The following is a 19698-nucleotide window of genomic DNA, read 5'->3' as shown; positions in this document are numbered from 1 at the left end:
ACATAACTTTCAACTAATTGGATTCAATCCTTGAATTAGAAAACATCACTGAATGACTAATGGAACAATATACTCTCATATGCTTTGCATTGCACTATAAGGCTAGCCTGAAATTTGCTGAAGTAGGAAGTTTCTAGCCAGAAACTTCTTCCATGCAAATCATTTGTTACCTCATCTAAGGGCGTGTTTATGCTTCCATTTTCAGGCCAAAATCAGCGTTTTCATACGTGTTTAGTCCAAAACACGGTTGCGTCCATGCTTACTTTCATTAAACAATTTTTTAGAACGCTGATCGTAAACTCACAAAAATTAATGTTTCAAAACGTTGTTTGACCAGAATCAGGGTTTCTGTGGAAGTATAAACAGAACCCCGATAACAATGTGTTTAAATGACGTCATTTGGTACGTGCTTCCGGTGAGACGAAGATCCGCGGTCAAAACGGGAACTTACCTCCACAGAATTACATTGTACCTCACTGAGCCAAAAAACCCAGTAGCATGAGAACAAATAGATATATCTTATTATTTTCTTACGTGTACTTTAATATTCTTATTTTGTCTTTAATATTATTATCCTCACCATGGTGGAAATTCTATGTCTATGTCAAGTAGCTCCATGCAATTACTAAAAGATCAGAAATGGTTCGAAGTTTAAATAATAGTTGACCATAACAACACTCGTAAAAAAAAACTTTCGAAAAATGGCGCGCCCAATTTGACCTTGCTTTCCTGCTCAACAAAAATTATGATGCAAAGCCAGCTCCAATTTGCGATTTCGCCTCTGAAAAACAAAGCATAAACAGCAGTCCCAGAACCACGTTTGCGATCGGCGATCTGAAACGACGTTTAAAAATGCTGATTCTGTCTCTGCAATGGAAGAATAAACACAACCTAAGTCGATTTGAGTGGTCCTAAAATATATGACCTAAAGGAAAAGTGACCTACATTTCACTGTTATCACACACTGTCTGTATCAGTTCTTATATTTGGATATTTATTTGTTTTGATAAAGAAATCTCACAAATATTATGGATAGTTGATTTCAAACACAATTGCATAGAATTTCAAAGCATCTATACACAACATACATGCAAATCCTTTTTTTCCAACGTGATGACTTTTTAAATAAAAATTTTCATTTTGTCAGTATATAAATGATAATCTTCTTTTGAATTCTAATTTGTGAGGTTACAGTCTGAGGATAATGGTTTTGGCAGGAGTTTTTAAATGAAGGGGAATTATTAAGATGCAATTGCAGTCAATATGACGCACAATTGCCTGAACTCATTCCATCTCTTTTTCACTCTTCAAGTATAGCATGCTAATTTGTTATTTCCACTTCTCTCTCCCTTTTAGTCTTCCCCCCTCTCTCTCTCTCTCTTCCCTGCCATCTACCCCTGTCTATTCACATGATCTACAACATACTCTCTCACAAACACAAACTATCCCTTAAGATTCCAGTCTTAAAGGGGGCAAAACCCAATTAACTTTCTTTGTGGGCAGAAGGAGGGGGGGGGGGGTTAGATCCTTTTCCCTATGCATGTATGTTATTTGAGACACCATATTTGAGAAACAAAATTTGTATTGTTTAAAAAATGTCAGCACTCAGCAGGGGATTATTGTAGTACCAGGAGTTATTACTGTTCATAATCTATGTCATTATTTACTTTGTAATTACCTTGTATGCATATTTCAATATTTACTATCGTAAAGGGTGATTCCATGCGTGTCGTACGGGACAATTTGACAATAATTTCTAGATTCCTAGCCGAATGCTGGAGCAATAAAATATTATTTTGTCGATGATAAAGCTATAGTGGGGAGTCATGTGAAAATTAATAACCAACACAATTATAGGTGAAAATGTTGTGTGTCGTATGGGACGCAGAAATGTCCCGTATAACACGCAATATTTTAAGCTATAATTCACCTGTGGACGACATATTTTTGTTGGTTGTCAGTTTTTAGCATGTCTACCCAGTAGTACTTTAATATTACCACAAAGCATTGCTAGCATAGGATCGCCTTAATGGGGAGTGAGTAGTAAATGATTTGGAAGGAAGATGTGAGAAGAATGGAATGGTGAAAGTTTTTTTTTTTAATAGGACCAGATGAGAAACAAAAAAGATTATGGCTGCTTCAAAAATAAAATACTAATAAAATTACATGTAAAGTTTCAATTTGACAAATTTGTAAGTATAAAGTATTGCGATAAATGGTGATAACAACTTTTCTATTTGTGTGTACTGTACTTGGTCATGAATATGAATTTTTGAATAGCCTTCATGTGTATACAAAATTTGAAGCCCGCACAGCCACTCTTCTTCAAATTGTGCTGTGGAATTCCCCAAGCTAATTATAGATTGAGTTGTACAATATACTGCTATTCATGAGTAGCTAGGCCTGGCTGGGTGGGGGGGGGGGTTGTTTTGCCAAATATAAGCAAAGCATGGTACATGCAAAAGTTAGTTTTAAAAATTGCTGTATATGAAATCTTTTGTAGGTACATGTATTTAAGTCGGCAAGTGTGAGGTACTTAAGAGTCTTCCTGCTGGCTTCTTACACTAACAATAACTAGTGTGTAAGCAATATTCGAGATGTAACAGGGGTCTAATTCTTGTCATTTATCTATCCATGGCCATGCAAGCAGTAGTCAATTATAAACATTGTTATTTTGTAATGTTGTGTCTTGCGAAACACCCTTCCGGGTTCTGAAACACAAAAATGGTGCCATCTGTCACAGATCAGCCAATAAAATTTGTAGCTGTATACTCATTTTGTTCAACATACGTAAGACTGACCAATCAGATTCATTCCTTGAAATGTCTTAATTTATTGCAAATAGTTGTGTAATGGGGCTCCAAAACGATTAATCATGATCATGATTATGATGTAGTTTTTGTCTCGCCTGCATAGCAGAGCGAAACTATAGGCGCCGCTTTTCCGACAGCGACGGCGGCGGCGGCGTCAACATCAAATCTTAACCTAAGGTTAAGTTTTTGAAATGACATCATAACTTAGAAAGTATATGGACCTAGTTCATGAAACTTGGACATAAGGTTAATCAAGTATTACTGAACATCCTGCCTGAGTTTCAGGTCACATGACCAAGGTGAAAGGTCATTTAGGGTCAATGAACTTAGACCATGTTGGGAAAATTATTTTCAAAATCTTAACCGAAGGTTAAGTTTTTGAAATGACATCATAACTTAAAAAGTATATGGACCTAGTTCATGAAACTTGGGCATAAGGTTAATCAAGTATTAGTGAACATCCTGCTCGAGTTTCAGGTCACGTGACCAAGGTCAAAGGTCATTTAGGGTCAATGAACTTTGGTCAAGTTGGGGGCATTTGTTGAATTACTATCATAACTTTGAAAATTTATGGATCTAGTCCATGAAACTTGGACATAAGGTTAATCAAGTATTAGTGAACATCCTGCCTGAGTTTCAGGTCACATGACCAAGGTCAAAGGTCATTTAGGGTCAATGAACTTTGGCCAAGTTGGGGGTATTTGTTGAATTACCATCATAACTTTGAAAATTTATGGATTTAGTTCATGAAACTTGGACATTAGGTTAATCAAGTACCACTGAATATCCTGCGTGACTTTCAGGTCACATGACCATGGTCAATGGTCATTTAGGGTCAATGAACTTAGACCATGTTGGGAAAATTATTTTCAAAATCTTAACCGAAGGTTAAGTTTTTGAAATGACATCATAACTTAAAAAGTATATGGACCTAGTTCATGAAACTTGGGCATAAGGTTAATCAAGTATTAGTGAACATCCTGCTCGAGTTTCAGGTCACGTGACCAAGGTCAAAGGTCATTTAGGGTCAATGAACTTTGGTCAAGTTGGGGGCATTTGTTGAATTACTATCATAACTTTGAAAATTTATGGATCTAGTCCATGAAACTTGGACATAAGGTTAATCAAGTATTAGTGAACATCCTGCCTGAGTTTCAGGTCACATGACCAAGGTCAAAGGTCATTTAGGGTCAATGAACTTTGGCCAAGTTGGGGGTATTTGTTGAATTACCATCATAACTTTGAAAATTTATGGATTTAGTTCATGAAACTTGGACATTAGGTTAATCAAGTACCACTGAATATCCTGTGTGACTTTCAGGTCACATGACCATGGTCAATGGTCATTTAAGGTCAATGAACTTTGGCCGTGTTGGGCGTATATGTTAAATTACCATCCTAACTCTGAAAGTTTATGGATCTAGTTCATAAAACTTGGACATAAGAGTAATCAAGTATCACTGAACATCCTGTACGAGTTTCAGGTCACATGACCATGGTCAAAGGTCATTAAAGGTCAATGAACTTTGGCCGTGTTGGGGGTATTTGTTGAATTACCATCCTAACTCTGAAAGTTTATGGATCTAGTTCATAAAACTTGGGATATAAGAGTAATCAAGCTTCACTGAACATCCCCTGTGAGTTTCAGGTCACAAAACCAAGTCAAAGGTCAGTTAAGGTCAATAAACTTAGGCCATGTTGGGGTAATTGTTGAAGTGCCATCATAACTTTGAAAGTTTATGGATAGAGAATGAATGAAATGTGGACATGGGTGTAGTTGACAAGTCTTAAGTCACCGTTCAAATGTCATCTATGGTCAATGAACGTGGTATTATATCATTATATGAATGGTGTTTTTGTGAATGATTATTTTATAGTAGTTTTCAAAGTTAGCACTGCTGCTATGTTAAATTGCGTAATGCAGGCGAGACTGCCAGAGGCGTTCCACTTGTTTGGTTATTCCAAGACATGAATCAGAAACAGATAATGATTGACATGCAGCATTTTTATGCAATTTCATGTAATTTTTCAGAGTGCAGCTCCTGCACCCGGTTATCCACCCCAGCAAGGCTACCCCCCACCCCAAGGCCAGCCTGCCCCTGGATATGCTCCGCAACAAGGATACCCTCCTCCGCAGCCTGGCTATGCTCCTCAACCAGGATATGCCCCTCAACCAGGATATGCCCCTCAGCCTGGCTACCCACCAGCCCAACCTGGGTATGCACCCCCTCCTCAAATGATGGCCACTAACACAGTTGTAGTAGCACAACCACCACCTGTTCAACAGAGCACTGTAGTGGTTCATCAGCAGCAGTAAGTATCTTTATTATAGTCCAGGCTAGGCACCATAGAAAATGGACTTTACCTTGTTTTTTCATAATTAATGTACATGTATACAATATTTTTGGATGGTTTCTTGTCAATTCGAGTGTCCTGATTATGAATCTGAATGATGCCACTTGTGTAACCTTGAACATGTTCCGCAAATTTGCAAAACCAATATGGTCGCCAAAATGTGCAAATTACCTAGATGAAAATCATAAAATTGCCCGCACATTGGCTATAAATGCATGTAATTGTATTGGAGGAGTGAAATTCTCTCAGAAAAAAATGAATTTTGACAAAATATATATTTTCCAGTTATTCAAAATGGCAGCCATAGACCCCGGTATACTGTATATGTACAATGTGAAAGGGAAAAACTAATTTTCACAAAAGTGAGCACTAAAATGCAAGTAATCATGATCTATGAGTGAAGTAATGAATGAAAACATGATATCTTATGAAATATAACATTTGTTATGTCATGTATGTGATGAATGATGTAAATATTATGAAATTCAAAGTGGCCGCCATAGACCTTATCTGTATCATGTAAAATGCAAATGGAGAAACTAATTTTCACAAGAGTAAGAACCATGAAATGCATATAATTGTGATCTAGGAGTAAAATATTGTCTGAAAACATGTTTCCTAGCAAAACATATAATTTCTTTTGTCATGCATCATAGAGATAAATGAGCATTGTGAATGGCCCCTATATGCACTACTATAGGCCCTAACAGTATATTCTACAATGCAAATGAGGACAGATGATTTTTGTAAGAAATTTTACTTGCTTGACTATGATTATGTTGTATGAGTAAAATTATTGTTTGAAAGAATGATTTTTATGAAATATAGCATTTATTCTGCCATGTAGATGGTAGTTAAATACTGTATTTTGACACTCAAAAGATCCACTACAAGCCCTAACTAAAGTATGTAACATGCGTGCAAGGAAACTAATTTCGTAAGAGTGAGAACCATAAAATCCATGTATAAGTCAAATATTGACGCAAACATGATTTATAGATAAATACATCACATATTGGTCATGAAGGTAATAAGTACTTTACTTTGAAATTCAAAATGGCTGCCATAGGCTAACTACCATAGGTGCTAAAAATATTATGTACATTGTAACTGGGGACAGATGATTTTGACAGAATTTGGCTTTGCTTCACTATAAAATATGGGATATAATTGTGATGTAAGAGTGAATTGTCTAAAACCATGGTTTCTACAATGTAGCAAAATATATATATTGTGTCATTAAAGATAAATTCCAGTTGTGGTAACTATTTCAAAATGAGTTCGTACAAAATCCAATGAAATGACCACCAAAGTGTCTGTTTGTATAAATCAAAAATATGTGCCAAAGGATTCTGGAAGAAATTGTGTAATTGCTGAGAAATTAGCAAATAAGCATGGGATTCGGGTCAAGCATCGGGCCGACATTCAAAGCAATAATAATACACTCTCCCACTTGCGCTTATCTGTGTTGGTGATCTTCAGTGTGAACATTTTTCAGCGTAGATTTCAAGATTTCACAAAGTTCAGTTTATGTAACTGTACCCGATCTAGATCCTCGATGATATAGTGACAATTAAGCTTGGTTTCACAAACTTTTTCGTGAAATCAGTGTTTACTGCAACTACTTTCATTTATCTTTAAGGTGATAATGCTACATTTTGAAATTGAAAATGGCCGCCATAGGCCCTTATCGTACTATGTACAACAATATGAATGGGGACAGATAATTTTCACAAAAAGGTACCAGTATACATGTGTGGTGGCCATTTTGAATTTTGAAATATAGCATTTATCACCTAAATGATATAAGATATGATATTTCATTAGAAATTATGTTTTCAGCATTTTCAACATTTTACTCATACAATACCATTGTCCCCATTCACATTGTATTATAATGTATTATTTGCATGTACATGTAGCCAATGTGCTGGGAAATTTAATGATTTCCGTGGATAATTTGCATATTTTGGTGGCCATATTGGATTTTGACAATTTGTGAAAAATGCTCAAGGTTTACACGAGTGGCATCATTCAGATTTGTAATCAGCTAGCACCTTCAAAACAAAAAAATAAAAAATATTGTATATCTATGAAAAAACAAGGTTATGCCTCTTCTAGCCTGGACTATCAGGGAAGTCTAGAAAACTATCCTTATAACATAGCCTGGAGGCAGTTAGCAAGTTACCCCCCCCCCCCCCTCTCCATTTTCTTTCAAAGCCCATTCTTTGATCGAAAAATTTAACCAAAATCAAGTGCGCACCAGATCATTTGATTTCATATATGAAAAAAGGCGCTATAGATAAGCTTGGTTACTTCTTGAATATTTGACCTATAATGTCTCACATTGTTTTCTTTAGGTCTCATATTTGTAATTTTTACTGTTTTTTTTTTCTTTGCAGTCGTCGTGGTGTGAACCATGTATTGCACTGCATCATTACATTCTTTTTCTGGCCATGGGTATTCGTCTGGATCATCCTGGTAAGAAATACTCTTCAGAAGTTGAATCACTTCAAATCTTTCTTATATGAAGACATATATTGGAATGTTGCCTTTAATAATTGTTGTTTGGACCCTTTCTTCAGATTATTTTTCATTGTGCGATCTGCATTGTGGTTTAATTGATATATTAAGGGCAAATTAAAAGGAAATTGACACTTTTTGTTTCTGAAAGAAATATAGGGGTAATTGATTGTTCCACAACCTAGCCCTCTCTCTTTTCTTTTAGTTCCTCCTCATTTTGCCCATCACCCCCCCCCCCCCCCTCTGATTTTATTTATTTTTGATCCTGTGATAAATCATAGGAGGGGCAACTGCTCCCCCTGCCCCTCTGGCACTGCCCTAGTACTTGTGCCAAACATAAGCATAAGAATTTAAAGTTTGAATATAATAGACCAGAGAGATCAAAGTTCACATACATTTAAAATCTTGGTGTTTACCCAGGTACATGAAGAATAGCAGATAACTATTTGATTTTGTAACCATGGATGGTAGCCAATACAGGTCCTACGTGTACTGTACACAATTGAAAAGAATCATGAATCTGTGTATTTTGCTTTATAGAGGCAGGAGACAGAACTCATGGGGAGTATTTCTTTATTACATGTGATCGTTCCTGATTGTGTCTGTTCTATTATAAAGACCTCGGTTCAAAGAGGTGATCATTGTTTACCAGAGAAATATACATTTGGAACAAATACAATATTTTGTACAGATTTCAATGAGAAATTGATACATGTAATAGAGAGTGTGTTTCCCTTATGGTTGCTGCCAAGATTAAAGTTTCAATATTTGTTCAAAGACAGATCTTTACCTGAAGAAATCGTCTGATACTCTTGATTTCAAAGTTGAAATTGTATGATCATGGACAAGGCAAACCCGACAAAAAAACAAAAACATCAAGGGTGTTTTGGGGGGGGGATCAGATTGAAACAAAGTACATTTATGTCATTCAAAAGCAATGGTGGATCCAGGGGGTGGGGCACATCCAGCCCGTGCCCCCCCCCCCCCTTTTGCCAAGTAAAAACATTTTTTTAGTGGAATATGTCATGCTATGCCAGTGAGGACTTTTTTTTTGGTTGTCATATTTTCCCTGGAACAAATGACCTTGATTTGGTAGTAAAAACCTTTTTTGGGGGGTTGACAAAATTTTCCTGTACAAAATGCCCCTCCCCCTTTTGGAAAAATCTTGGATTCATCTCTGTTAAAAAAAATAACTTAGTTATATTCCATTTTAATAATAACATTATCATGTTAAGCAGGGTCCACTGGTAGAACAGTTTTTCGGAACTGAAGTGCCTACCCTGGGTAAAATATGACTTTATTATTATTATTATATTCTGCAAGTACATTATTTGGCAAAGAGACATCAGTGGGTCAGTGCTACATTGTTTTGCTGGATGAAATTTATTTAATAGGTCATGTTTACCATAATTAAAATTGAAATTAAATGTTTTTATCATAGTGCATTCCCTTTTCTGTATAAAAAGATGCAAAGGCAGGTTTTGTGTTGTAAAATAATACACATGTTCTTAGTTCCTAAGATTTTATTTTTAATCATTCAGTTTTTACCTGTGGTTCTTTTAGATTTCCAGATTTCAAAAATTGCTCCAAATGTTCTGATTCAACATGAAAATTATGTATAATTACTCCAAGTCATCTCTTTTGTATGATCATTTGTACAGTGCATCACTGAGGGAGCCTAGAGATGATCACCTTGGATAAGACAGACGATGTCACCACACAATCTTTCACCTTTACCTTTTTCTTTTTTGCAGTAATCTTTTGTCTTTCCAAGACTGGTATGTGCCTTTAGTTGCTCCTGGTATCTTGGAAAGTATGAAGATGAAAAACAATTAATGTAGTAATTGATTGGTCATTTTATAATTATTTACTGTTAATTTTAATGTACCATTTTCTGTAATTAGTTCAGGTATGTACATGTATCATGATTTGTGTATTACTGACAAAGGAATCATATTTAAGTAGGTCTCGATCTTTCTGTAGCAGCTGCCTACTGTCAAGGACTGTTCAAAAGTTGATATGCTAAATGATCATAAGAGTACTTTCGAAATCATAAATAATTCCAAGTACTTTGTTTAATGGTTTGCTTTCACTTTTATTTTCACTGACTCTGTGCTTGGAGTATGTGATGAGATCAGCCGGTCTAGCAGGAATAACAATGATGGTAACAACCACTTTTATAGCACTCATATTTTTTTAATAGAGTAAACTGAAAGTTAGCTTAGCTTTCAAAATATTGTATGTCACATAGAGAATTCTCCATTTGCTCTTAAATGCAGTTTTGGTATCAATTTCATTTCCATTCAATATATTCAAGTATATTTGTTCAAACGATGTCAGTGGGAGATGAATATTTTCTGTACTGGGCTATGTTTCCTCTTTCTCTCTATTGTAACTCATGTTTGTATAGTTATAACCCAGTGGTTATTTTATACAGTGGATAAATTGGCCACAGCCCCTTTGTATTTCTTCAATCATGGTAAGAGAGGCTAAAGAATGCATCTGCACATGTACATACATGCATACATGGACATCATACAAAAACTCCCTCTATTTTTACCATCTCGTTTTTTTTTTTTTTGTCTTCTGTGCAAAAATAAAATCTATAATTTTTATTTATGGACTCTAGATATATATTTTGTGGTAAGCAGTAAGTAGTAAGTAAGACAAGTTTAAAAAAAAAAAAACGAATACTTTATTTACAAGTGAGAACCTTCTCAGACATAAAGTTTGTTAGGAACAGGTTGCAATAAGATGGAGATAAAGTTAATTGTTGCCAAAATAAAGATAAAAGCTGAGCTCAGTATGAAATCTGAAAATTGATAAATGTTTGGCTGAAATTGTATATTTTGAAACTAGTTACAGGAAACTGCTGCCTTTTTGTTTAACATTCTTATTTTGTTCTTTATATCAGTACTTGTTTTGTAGGCTTTTTCATGAAAAGTTTTTAGCACACAGTATACCCAAGCAAAGGTACATTTACATTTGTAGCACATTAACATGACCCATCCTGCCCCCCATGACTAGTAGATACAACTATTATCAAGTGAATTTATAAGAAATATTATGAAAAAAAGAGGTTGAGAAATTACTGCAGTTTAAAGATAACATATATGTCTGCAGTATATAAGACACACTTCAAAGAGAGCCTTAATTGTGCCATGTTTCACAACATGTATTTTTATCAATATGTATACGCTTTTCTTAATCATGTCTTCTTAGATGATATTTAAATTGAATTTTTTAATTTTTAATTAAAATTCTTGTACCTTCCACCATGATCACCTTCTGAAGTTAAAAAAAATGTTTTTAATATTGAAATTCAACTGCCATGTAATATTGAACTTGTGACAGTCCCATGAATGCCTTTGTTAGATCTTAAGGCAAATATAGATTGTAAACAAAGGGCTAAGATATGGTAATTTTGAGCGTTATTACAGTCCATTTATTGTCAATTTCCCCCACCTTACATTAATTCAGCATTACACATATAAGGAAATGATGATCTGATCATCATAATAGCATTATACGTGTACATGTTGTTTTACATGCAAACCTGTGTCCAAAGAAACAACCAGTAAATTTACTTGTTTTGATATCGCATGATATTGACACCAAATTATACAATTATTGTATTCATAGTGTGTAGGAGTGAAATTGTTTGATTATGATACCACAGAATAGGTTTACAGCCGTCTAGTACAAGTACACTACACTAGTTCAGGAAGATACAGTGGTTTTGGTTCTTAAGTCTAACTCTTCATCGTAATTGGCCAAAATATACATTTCCATGTGTTCATGCATGAAATTTATATACAAATTGTAAAAGAGCATGATTGTAGTCACACTATGTTATTCATTTTCACTTTCTTGCAATAATTCTTATAAGGTTATAGAAAATTGAATTGTTTGTTTATTGTTAATTAGGTGATCTGTCAATCGACAGATCAACTATTAATTTCGTACGAATTTTCTTTTTTATTTTTTTTTATTTGTCCGCCCTTTTCTTGTTAGCGTAAAATCTCCAAAACTACATCTTCAATTTTCATCAAAGTATCATCACTTATGAGGACTTCTCATGTCATGTGTATGAAAGAAGTTCAAGGTCAAAAGGTCATCATGACGTCATCTAGACGCCATTTTGTAAAATCACCTTATCAATCATATCTTCATTATTAATTATCAAAAATTAACCATATTTACATCACATTAACTTCAGGTCAAGGGTCAACTGTACATGTCATCAAAGGTCATGTAAAGGTCACGACGTGCGCGTACGCGCACGTCAAAATTCTAAAATGCTCAAAATCACTTTTTGACCAAAGTAGAGTATGAATCAGGCCATTTTAAGCATTTCAAAAATTTGCGCGCGCGCACGGTTACGCGCGTGTTCTCGCGCGTAACGGCACTATGCAACATAGGATCACCATTTTTTTTTTTTATATCAATGCACCGATAATATAATTCTGAACAATTTGATACCTTGATCAACCTTCTACGACAAATAATAACGGAATTAGCCTCCATCAAAGTTTACAGCAGGCGTGCGCACGCGCACTAACCATAGACAATATATGTGCAAAAACATGCCTATACAAAATTCATTATAGCTCTTCAGGAAGTCCGTTGACCCCCAATTTTTTTTTCATATTCGAATAGAGTATGAATGGGAGATATGATTTCATGTCACATTTGACCCGAAATTTTATCATGACGTCATCAAAATGGCGTCGGAACGCAAAATTCCCATTTTGCTACTTATGACATCATCATAATTATGCATATTTGACTCTAACTCCGTAAATATTGGCCAATTTTCACTCAGTTTTCAATATGTTGTAGCTGAGGACATACTCTTTAATTTGATGGCTATATTTACATTTAAAGGAACGGATCATCCTGAAAAATGGCAAGTTATAGAGACATGTCATTTTCGCTCATTTTGTGTGCAATCTCTATGGGAAATGACTTTTTCTCAAAACTGGATTTTACATTCCTCTATTTCGCGAGCCATATCTCCATTTCTTTTTGTCGGTTTTCTCTGAGCTTGGAGTATGTTGTAGCTGAGATTGTAAGCTATCATTAATGTGGTCTCCATTTTCCGATCAGATGCCGGGATCATGCCTGTATTTCACGTGCAAAATAGGATTTGAGATCCTCTTAATTTGCTTATGTGTAAAGTCTATGGGGAAACAGTGTAGCTCAATCGGTAAGGCATCAGACTTGCATCCTTAGGGTCCAGGGTTCGAGCCCAGGCCAGGGGTGAATAATAATTTTTTTTTTCTTTTCAACATTTCACAAATGGTCCTTTATGACCATTACAATGTATATAGAATAAGACATTGGACAATAAAAGAGATTAAAAACCCTTTTAATATAACATGTACAATATGTGTATGACCTGCACTTTTTCACACGGCTTTCTCATTTCCCTCTTTTTCAATAGTATTCAACACTTCGTTTTAAAGAAAAGTTCAGTTTTCATGACAAAGATCATATTGATCTCAATAAACATGCTGATTGTCTTCGTGATCATGAAATCAGAGACAGATCACCTAATTCGTCCTCATGACGAATTAAAATTCTAGTTTTCATTTTTTTTTTTTTTTTGGGGGGGCAATATTTCTTTTAAAGAATGTAAAATAATTGTTTGTTGTTTAGTTTTGTCACAAGTAGTAATGAGGTTCCTTTCAGACTTAAATTTGTTTGTACCATGGAGGCTGGATCACCCTCTTCCCCATGTAGATTAGAATGATCAGATAAAAGCAAAGATACAGTCTTGCCTCCAATTCATCAGTAGTCATAAGTGAGACAGTACTATAATAATGTTAATGAATCATGAAACATAATCAATTCTTACAACAAATGGATGATGCAAAATTTTAAACAAAATTACTTCTAATATTTAGGTGCGTAGTTTGCTTTAAAGGAGATTGTTGACTATTAAAAGATGATTGTTATGGTGTAACTGCAATTTCTCTGTACTTGAAAATGAAAGTAGATTATTATTAGATTTTAGTGGTCACACATAATATGAACAATGGAACTTTATACACACAGTTGATTGTACATTAAGAAAACACATTTTAGACTTGCCTTCTTTAATCTTGCTTTGGTTTTATTAGTGCAGTAGAGTGTATGTATAAAGTAGCTGATGTTATAAAGTAAAACTTTACTTGTATGAAATATGAATAGTAATGCTATTCTTGTTTTGTTTCCTGCATTGTGATATAGTATTTGTGATATAAGAGAGCTTAAAGTCAAACGTATATATTATGCAATGATACATGTGAAGAGAGCACACCTACTCTGTACATTGAGAGCTTTAATATCTAAGAGATCTGATACCCAATTTTCTATGTGTCACTTTATGTTTTGAGTTATGTTGTATCGATGAGTAAATATGACATCATAGCTGAAACCATTTTCTAATCATGTCCTTTGCTTGTATGTGATAGTGCATATACTACTATATTTTATTTATATTTTCACATGTAATAAACCTTAAAAATTAATGAAAATTTGATTTAGAACACAAGTTTGTGTAATTAAGATTCATACTAAATGAAAAATAAATGACATTCATTATGCTGATTAAACTTAAATGGTTGGACATGAAAGAATTCTTGAATTTCAGATGATTATGCATTTTATATACTGTATTTAACAAAAAATATTTTCAATTCTAATACAATCTAATGGCAATATGGTAATCAGTTATCAAACCTAAGGGTATTGAAACTTCAACGACTTTACATTTTTGCAAAGTGTTTGTATAGATTACTTCAAACAAGATAAACACATTGGTGAGTATTTCTTAAGTTAACTTACACCAAACTTTTATGGAGTGCTAACTGTTAACTCAACAAATGAAAACAATTATTTCAACTCTGAAGTGAAATTCATACTCCAAAAATAATTTTGTAATTAAATTAGCTAATTGTGTGAAATTTCCACCCAAGTATCTGTATGTTATGAATAAGAAATATGTACCAAAGTTTTCTGGAACAAATCATGTAATTACTGAGAAATAAGCTAAATAATCATGACATTTCATCAGACTGTCATGTATTTTTCAAGCAATAACACAATGTCCCATATGTGCTTTCCTGTGTAAGAGATCTTCAGTGTAATGGTTATTCAGAATAGATTTCATGGCTTTAAGTTCATTTTATGTAGCACTACCAGATCTAGATCAAGGATGAGATGGTGCATGCAATTAATATTAGCTTACAGACTTTCATTTAATCACTGTTTACTACAATTCCTTTCAATTATCTTTGTAGTAAACATGATATGAATAAAAGTATTGGGCTACAATCGATTTGATTTAATTCTTTGGTACTTTGCCTGTCATGAATGTTAATGAAAATATAAAAACACTGCATTTCATGGTAGTGCGGATTTAAATAGTTTGGTCTGGAGTTAAGCCTAGGTTTGATTGTGAGAAATGTATTCAGCTGTCTTTCATCTTGGCAAAATATTTCAATTCTAGTAAAATTCTTGCAAATTGTATGATTTTACGTATGTGATGTTCCTGTATGAAATGGATGAAATATACAATGTATGTTTGTTGAGGAGGTCCTTTTTAAATCATTAATGTATGGTTTATCTTGTAGTGTCACTCAGTGCTTGATGTGTTTATACCCAAGGTATTTTGCTGTACTCTTTGTTGAATATTTACTTATGAGCCTTCTATATCAATTAAAATCTATCAAACCTACACAACTATATTTAAGTGAAACCTGAAAAATAGTTTTCGGTTATGTAGGGGCAAATATAGCTCATAACAACTGTAGAGCATAGGATTTTAATTTTTAACTAAGTGAAAACTTCAAAAGCTGTTACTAAAGGGCTTTTGCATTTTTTTGGAAAATGTTAAGGGTGGTTTGAGAGAAAATTATTTTTTCCTCCTTCATTTGAGACAAGAGCTTTCATAAAATATCTTGGACTGGTACTCTGATTTAGGTGTAAAGGCATAGTAATTTGGGGGTGCATCGTGGTCTAGTGGTTATTAGCTTACAGACTTTCATTAAATCACTGTTTACTACAATTCCTTTCATTTATCTTTGTAGTAAACATGATATGAATAAAAGTATTGGGCTACAATCGATTTGATTTAATTCTTTGGTACTTTGCCTGTCATGAATGTTAATGAAAATATAAAAACACTGCATTTCATGGTAGTGCGGATTTAAATAGTTTGGTCTGGAGTTAAGCCTAGGTTTGATTGTGAGAAATGTATTCAGCTGTCTTTCATCTTGGCAAAATATTTCAATTCTAGTAAAATTCTTGCAAATTGTATGATTTTACGTATGTGATGTTCCTGTATGAAATGGATGAAATATACAATGTATGTTTGTTGAGGAGGTCCTTTTTAAATCATTAATGTATGGTTTATCTTGTAGTGTCACTCAGTGCTTGATGTGTTTATACCCAAGGTATTTTGCTGTACTCTTTGTTGAATATTTACTTATGAGCCTTCTATATCAATTAAAATCTATCAAACCTACACAACTATATTTAAGTGAAACCTGAAAAATAGTTTTCGGTTATGTAGGGGCAAATATAGCTCATAACAACTGTAGAGCATAGGATTTTAATTTTTAACTAAGTGAAAACTTCAAAAGCTGTTACTAAAGGGCTTTTGCATTTTTTTGGAAAATGTTAAGGGTGGTTTGAGAGAAAATTATTTTTTCCTCCTTCATTTGAGACAAGAGCTTTCATAAAATATCTTGGACTGGTACTCTGATTTAGGTGTAAAGGCATAGTAATTTGGGGGTGCATCGTGGTCTAGTGGTTATTAGCTTACAGACTTTCATTAAATCACTGTTTACTACAATTCCTTTCAATTATCTTTGTAGTAAACATGATATGAATAAAAGTATTGGGCTACAATCGATTTGATTTAATTCTTTGGTACTTTGCCTGTCATGAATGTTAATGAAAATATAAAAACACTGCATTTCATGGTAGTGCGGATTTAAATAGTTTGGTCTGGAGTTAAGCCTAGGTTTGATTGTGAGAAATGTATTCAGCTGTCTTTCATCTTGGCAAAATATTTCAATTCTAGTAAAATTCTTGCAAATTGTATGATTTTACGTATGTGATGTTCCTGTATGAAATGGATGAAATATACAATGTATGTTTGTTGAGGAGGTCCTTTTTAAATCATTAATGTATGGTTTATCTTGTAGTGTCACTCAGTGCTTGATGTGTTTATACCCAAGGTATTTTGCTGTACTCTTTGTTGAATATTTACTTATGAGCCTTCTATATCAATTAAAATCTATCAAACCTACACAACTATATTTAAGTGAAACCTGAAAAATAGTTTTCGGTTATGTAGGGGCAAATATAGCTCATAACAACTGTAGAGCATAGGATTTTAATTTTTAAAGGTCAAGTCCACCCCAGAAATTTGTTGATTTGAATCGATAGAGAAAAATCAAACAAACATAACGCTGCAAATTTCATCGAAATCGGATGTAAAATAAGAAAGTTATGACATTTTAAAGTTTCGCTTAATTTGACAAAGCAGTTCAATGCGCAACTCAGCGATATGCAAATGAGAGAGTCGATGATGTCCATCACTCACTATTTCTTTTGTTTTTTATTGTTTGAATAATACAATATCTCAAATTTTACAGATTTGACAATAAGGACCAACTTAACTTAACCATAAACTGATAAAATAATGGTGACTGCACATGTTCAGGGAGAAAATAAACTTTGTTTCACTTGACAAGGAGGAGAAAATTAGAATATTTCATATTTCATATAATAAAATACAAAAGAAATAGTGAGTGGGTGACGTCATCAGTTTGCCAATTTGCACACCGACCAGGATGTGAATATAACTGTTTTGTGAAATTAAGCGAAACTTTAAAATGTCATAACTTTCTTATTTTACACCCGATTTTGATGAAATTTTCAGCGTTTTGCTTGTTGGGTTTTTCTCCTTTTTTTTCAAATCAACTTTTTGTTGGGGTGGACTTGTCCTTTAACTAAGTGAAAACTTCAAAAGCTGTTACTAAAGGGCTTTTGCATTTGTTTGGAAAATGTTAAGGGTGGTTTGAGAGAAAATTATTTTTTCCTCCTTCATTTGAGACAAGAGCTTTCATAAAATATCTTGGACTGGTACTCTGATTTAGGTGTAAAGGCATAGTAATTTGGGGGTGCATCGTGGTCTAGTGGTTATGACTCTTGTCTGTCAATCTGAGGGATGTTGGTTCGATTCCCAGCCCTGGCATGTTTTCCTTCAGCAAGAAATTTGGGGGTGATAATAGCAGCACTTTGTATCCTCTGGCAAAAAGCATGTAATAATTCCAGCTATTATTGTTTTTTTTTTAGTATTTGGCATCATTAAGGATCAAATGTTAATAATTCTGAGGTAAAAGTAAGTGTCCTTAATCTAAAAACTACTTTGTTGTGGTTTATGTGGAGGTTACTTCCCATTTACTATAATTGGTTTTGATTAAAGAGAGTTATGAACCATGACCATCCCCCTCTTTATACCAATATTTAATTTCTGTTGCAGTTTTGCATTCCGTTAATATTTTTGACAATGCCTTGTAAATGTGTACTAGCAACTCAATTTGTATGCACCGTTTTAAAGAAAATACTAATTTGATTATTTTATTTGGAATTATATTATGAGCATTCCTAGAAAAAAATATCTGAATTGATTTATTTGTACTATTTTGATCATGTATTATTCAAGATAAGATTATATTCTGTTATAATGCAGAATCATAATCTCCAAGATGATAAACAATTATTTGTGAAATAAATGTATTTTCACTAGCATCTAACTTTTAATGTGTCGAATTGTCTTTTTGTTTTTTTATTTAAAGTTCTATTCATTCGTATTCGTGTTATTAATTGAAAGGGGTTTTAAATACCATCTGTATTGGGGGATTGAAGTCGGAGAAGAATGGAAATTTTGAGGTTACACGGGCCTAACTAAAACTGGCAGGCAAATTTTTAAATTTGATATTGCTGATTGACAAAAATGAATATGACTGACAATCAAACACTGATTCTAGGGAGGGTACCTACTGAACTTCCCTTTTCCACATTAGAAAGGTATATCACTACTATGGAACTATTTTTTTTATTGGCGGAAGAATTGGGGCCATTTTACTCTGAAGTGACGAATTGATCCCGTCAGGTGTAAACTTCATAAATGCCGATTTATTTTTAAAATGAGCCGGTCGAGGTACCCTTTTCTGGTCAGATATGGGATGTCAGACATGTATCCTATCCACTGGTAGTAAACATTCAACCCTCGAATTTCCTCATTTTTAATTTTTTTTTTTAAAGTGCCACTTTTACACACGAGTCTATGGGAAATAATAGATTTTGGTCATCAACTTGAACAAAGATAATATTGCAATGTCGCCCTCTTCTGACGATGTATTAGCGTGAAATCGATCAAGGGGTTCGTGTCTGTGTGTTGATTAGTCCAGATTGGACCTTGGTGTTTGGAAGTTTTCCCAAAGCTAACATTTCCCCCCCCCCCCCCCCTCACCAAGGTGAGTAGGGAAGATGAGTGGATTGGCACTGATTAGAGAGTGGGAGTCATGTGCCCTCTATGTTAGCTTTGGGAAAGAGAACTTCCAAACACCAAGGTGTTGATGTGCGAGAGGGGAGTGGATGTAGACACGGGGACTCGGGAGATTTTACTTTTTTTGTTAAAACTAATAATTATTTAAACTCAATTTTGCTACTATTATTTTATCATAAAATAATGATGAATAAAAAAATAGAGCTTTGGTTTTCGTTAAAGGTCAACTCCACCCTATCAAAAAAATTGTTGAATTAAAAACATGAAAACAAGCCCAATACTGAGAATTCATCAAAATTGGATGTTAAATAAGAAACTTAGGCCTACAGTTTCTTCTAAATCTTGAATTATTGTCACATTACTGTGATGTATCAAGTGCGCTATGCAAATCAGGGAAACGACGATGTAACACGTTTTATTTTCTGTAATATTAAACAT

General features: G+C 34.0%; 1 protein-coding gene across 1 annotated transcript in view; it reads left to right on the top strand.

Annotated features, from left to right (window-relative positions):
* LOC129257158 (annexin A7-like) overlaps positions 1-14917 on the top strand; it is a 28352-nt gene extending 13435 nt beyond the window's left edge. The window contains exons 2-4 of the mRNA XM_054895425.2: positions 4846-5126; positions 7571-7649; positions 9353-14917. Coding sequence (XP_054751400.2) covers positions 4846-5126; positions 7571-7649; positions 9353-9373 — 381 coding nt within the window. The 3' untranslated portion in view covers positions 9374-14917. The remainder of the gene's footprint in view (positions 1-4845; positions 5127-7570; positions 7650-9352) is intronic.
* Positions 14918-19698: the final 4781 nt, after the last annotated feature.

This window comes from Lytechinus pictus, chromosome 3, assembly GCF_037042905.1.
Source record: "Lytechinus pictus isolate F3 Inbred chromosome 3, Lp3.0, whole genome shotgun sequence".
Classification (NCBI taxonomy): domain Eukaryota; kingdom Metazoa; phylum Echinodermata; class Echinoidea; order Temnopleuroida; family Toxopneustidae; genus Lytechinus; species Lytechinus pictus.
The sequence above is the reverse complement of the archived record's forward strand: the minus strand, read 5'-3'. Positions and strand labels throughout refer to the sequence as shown.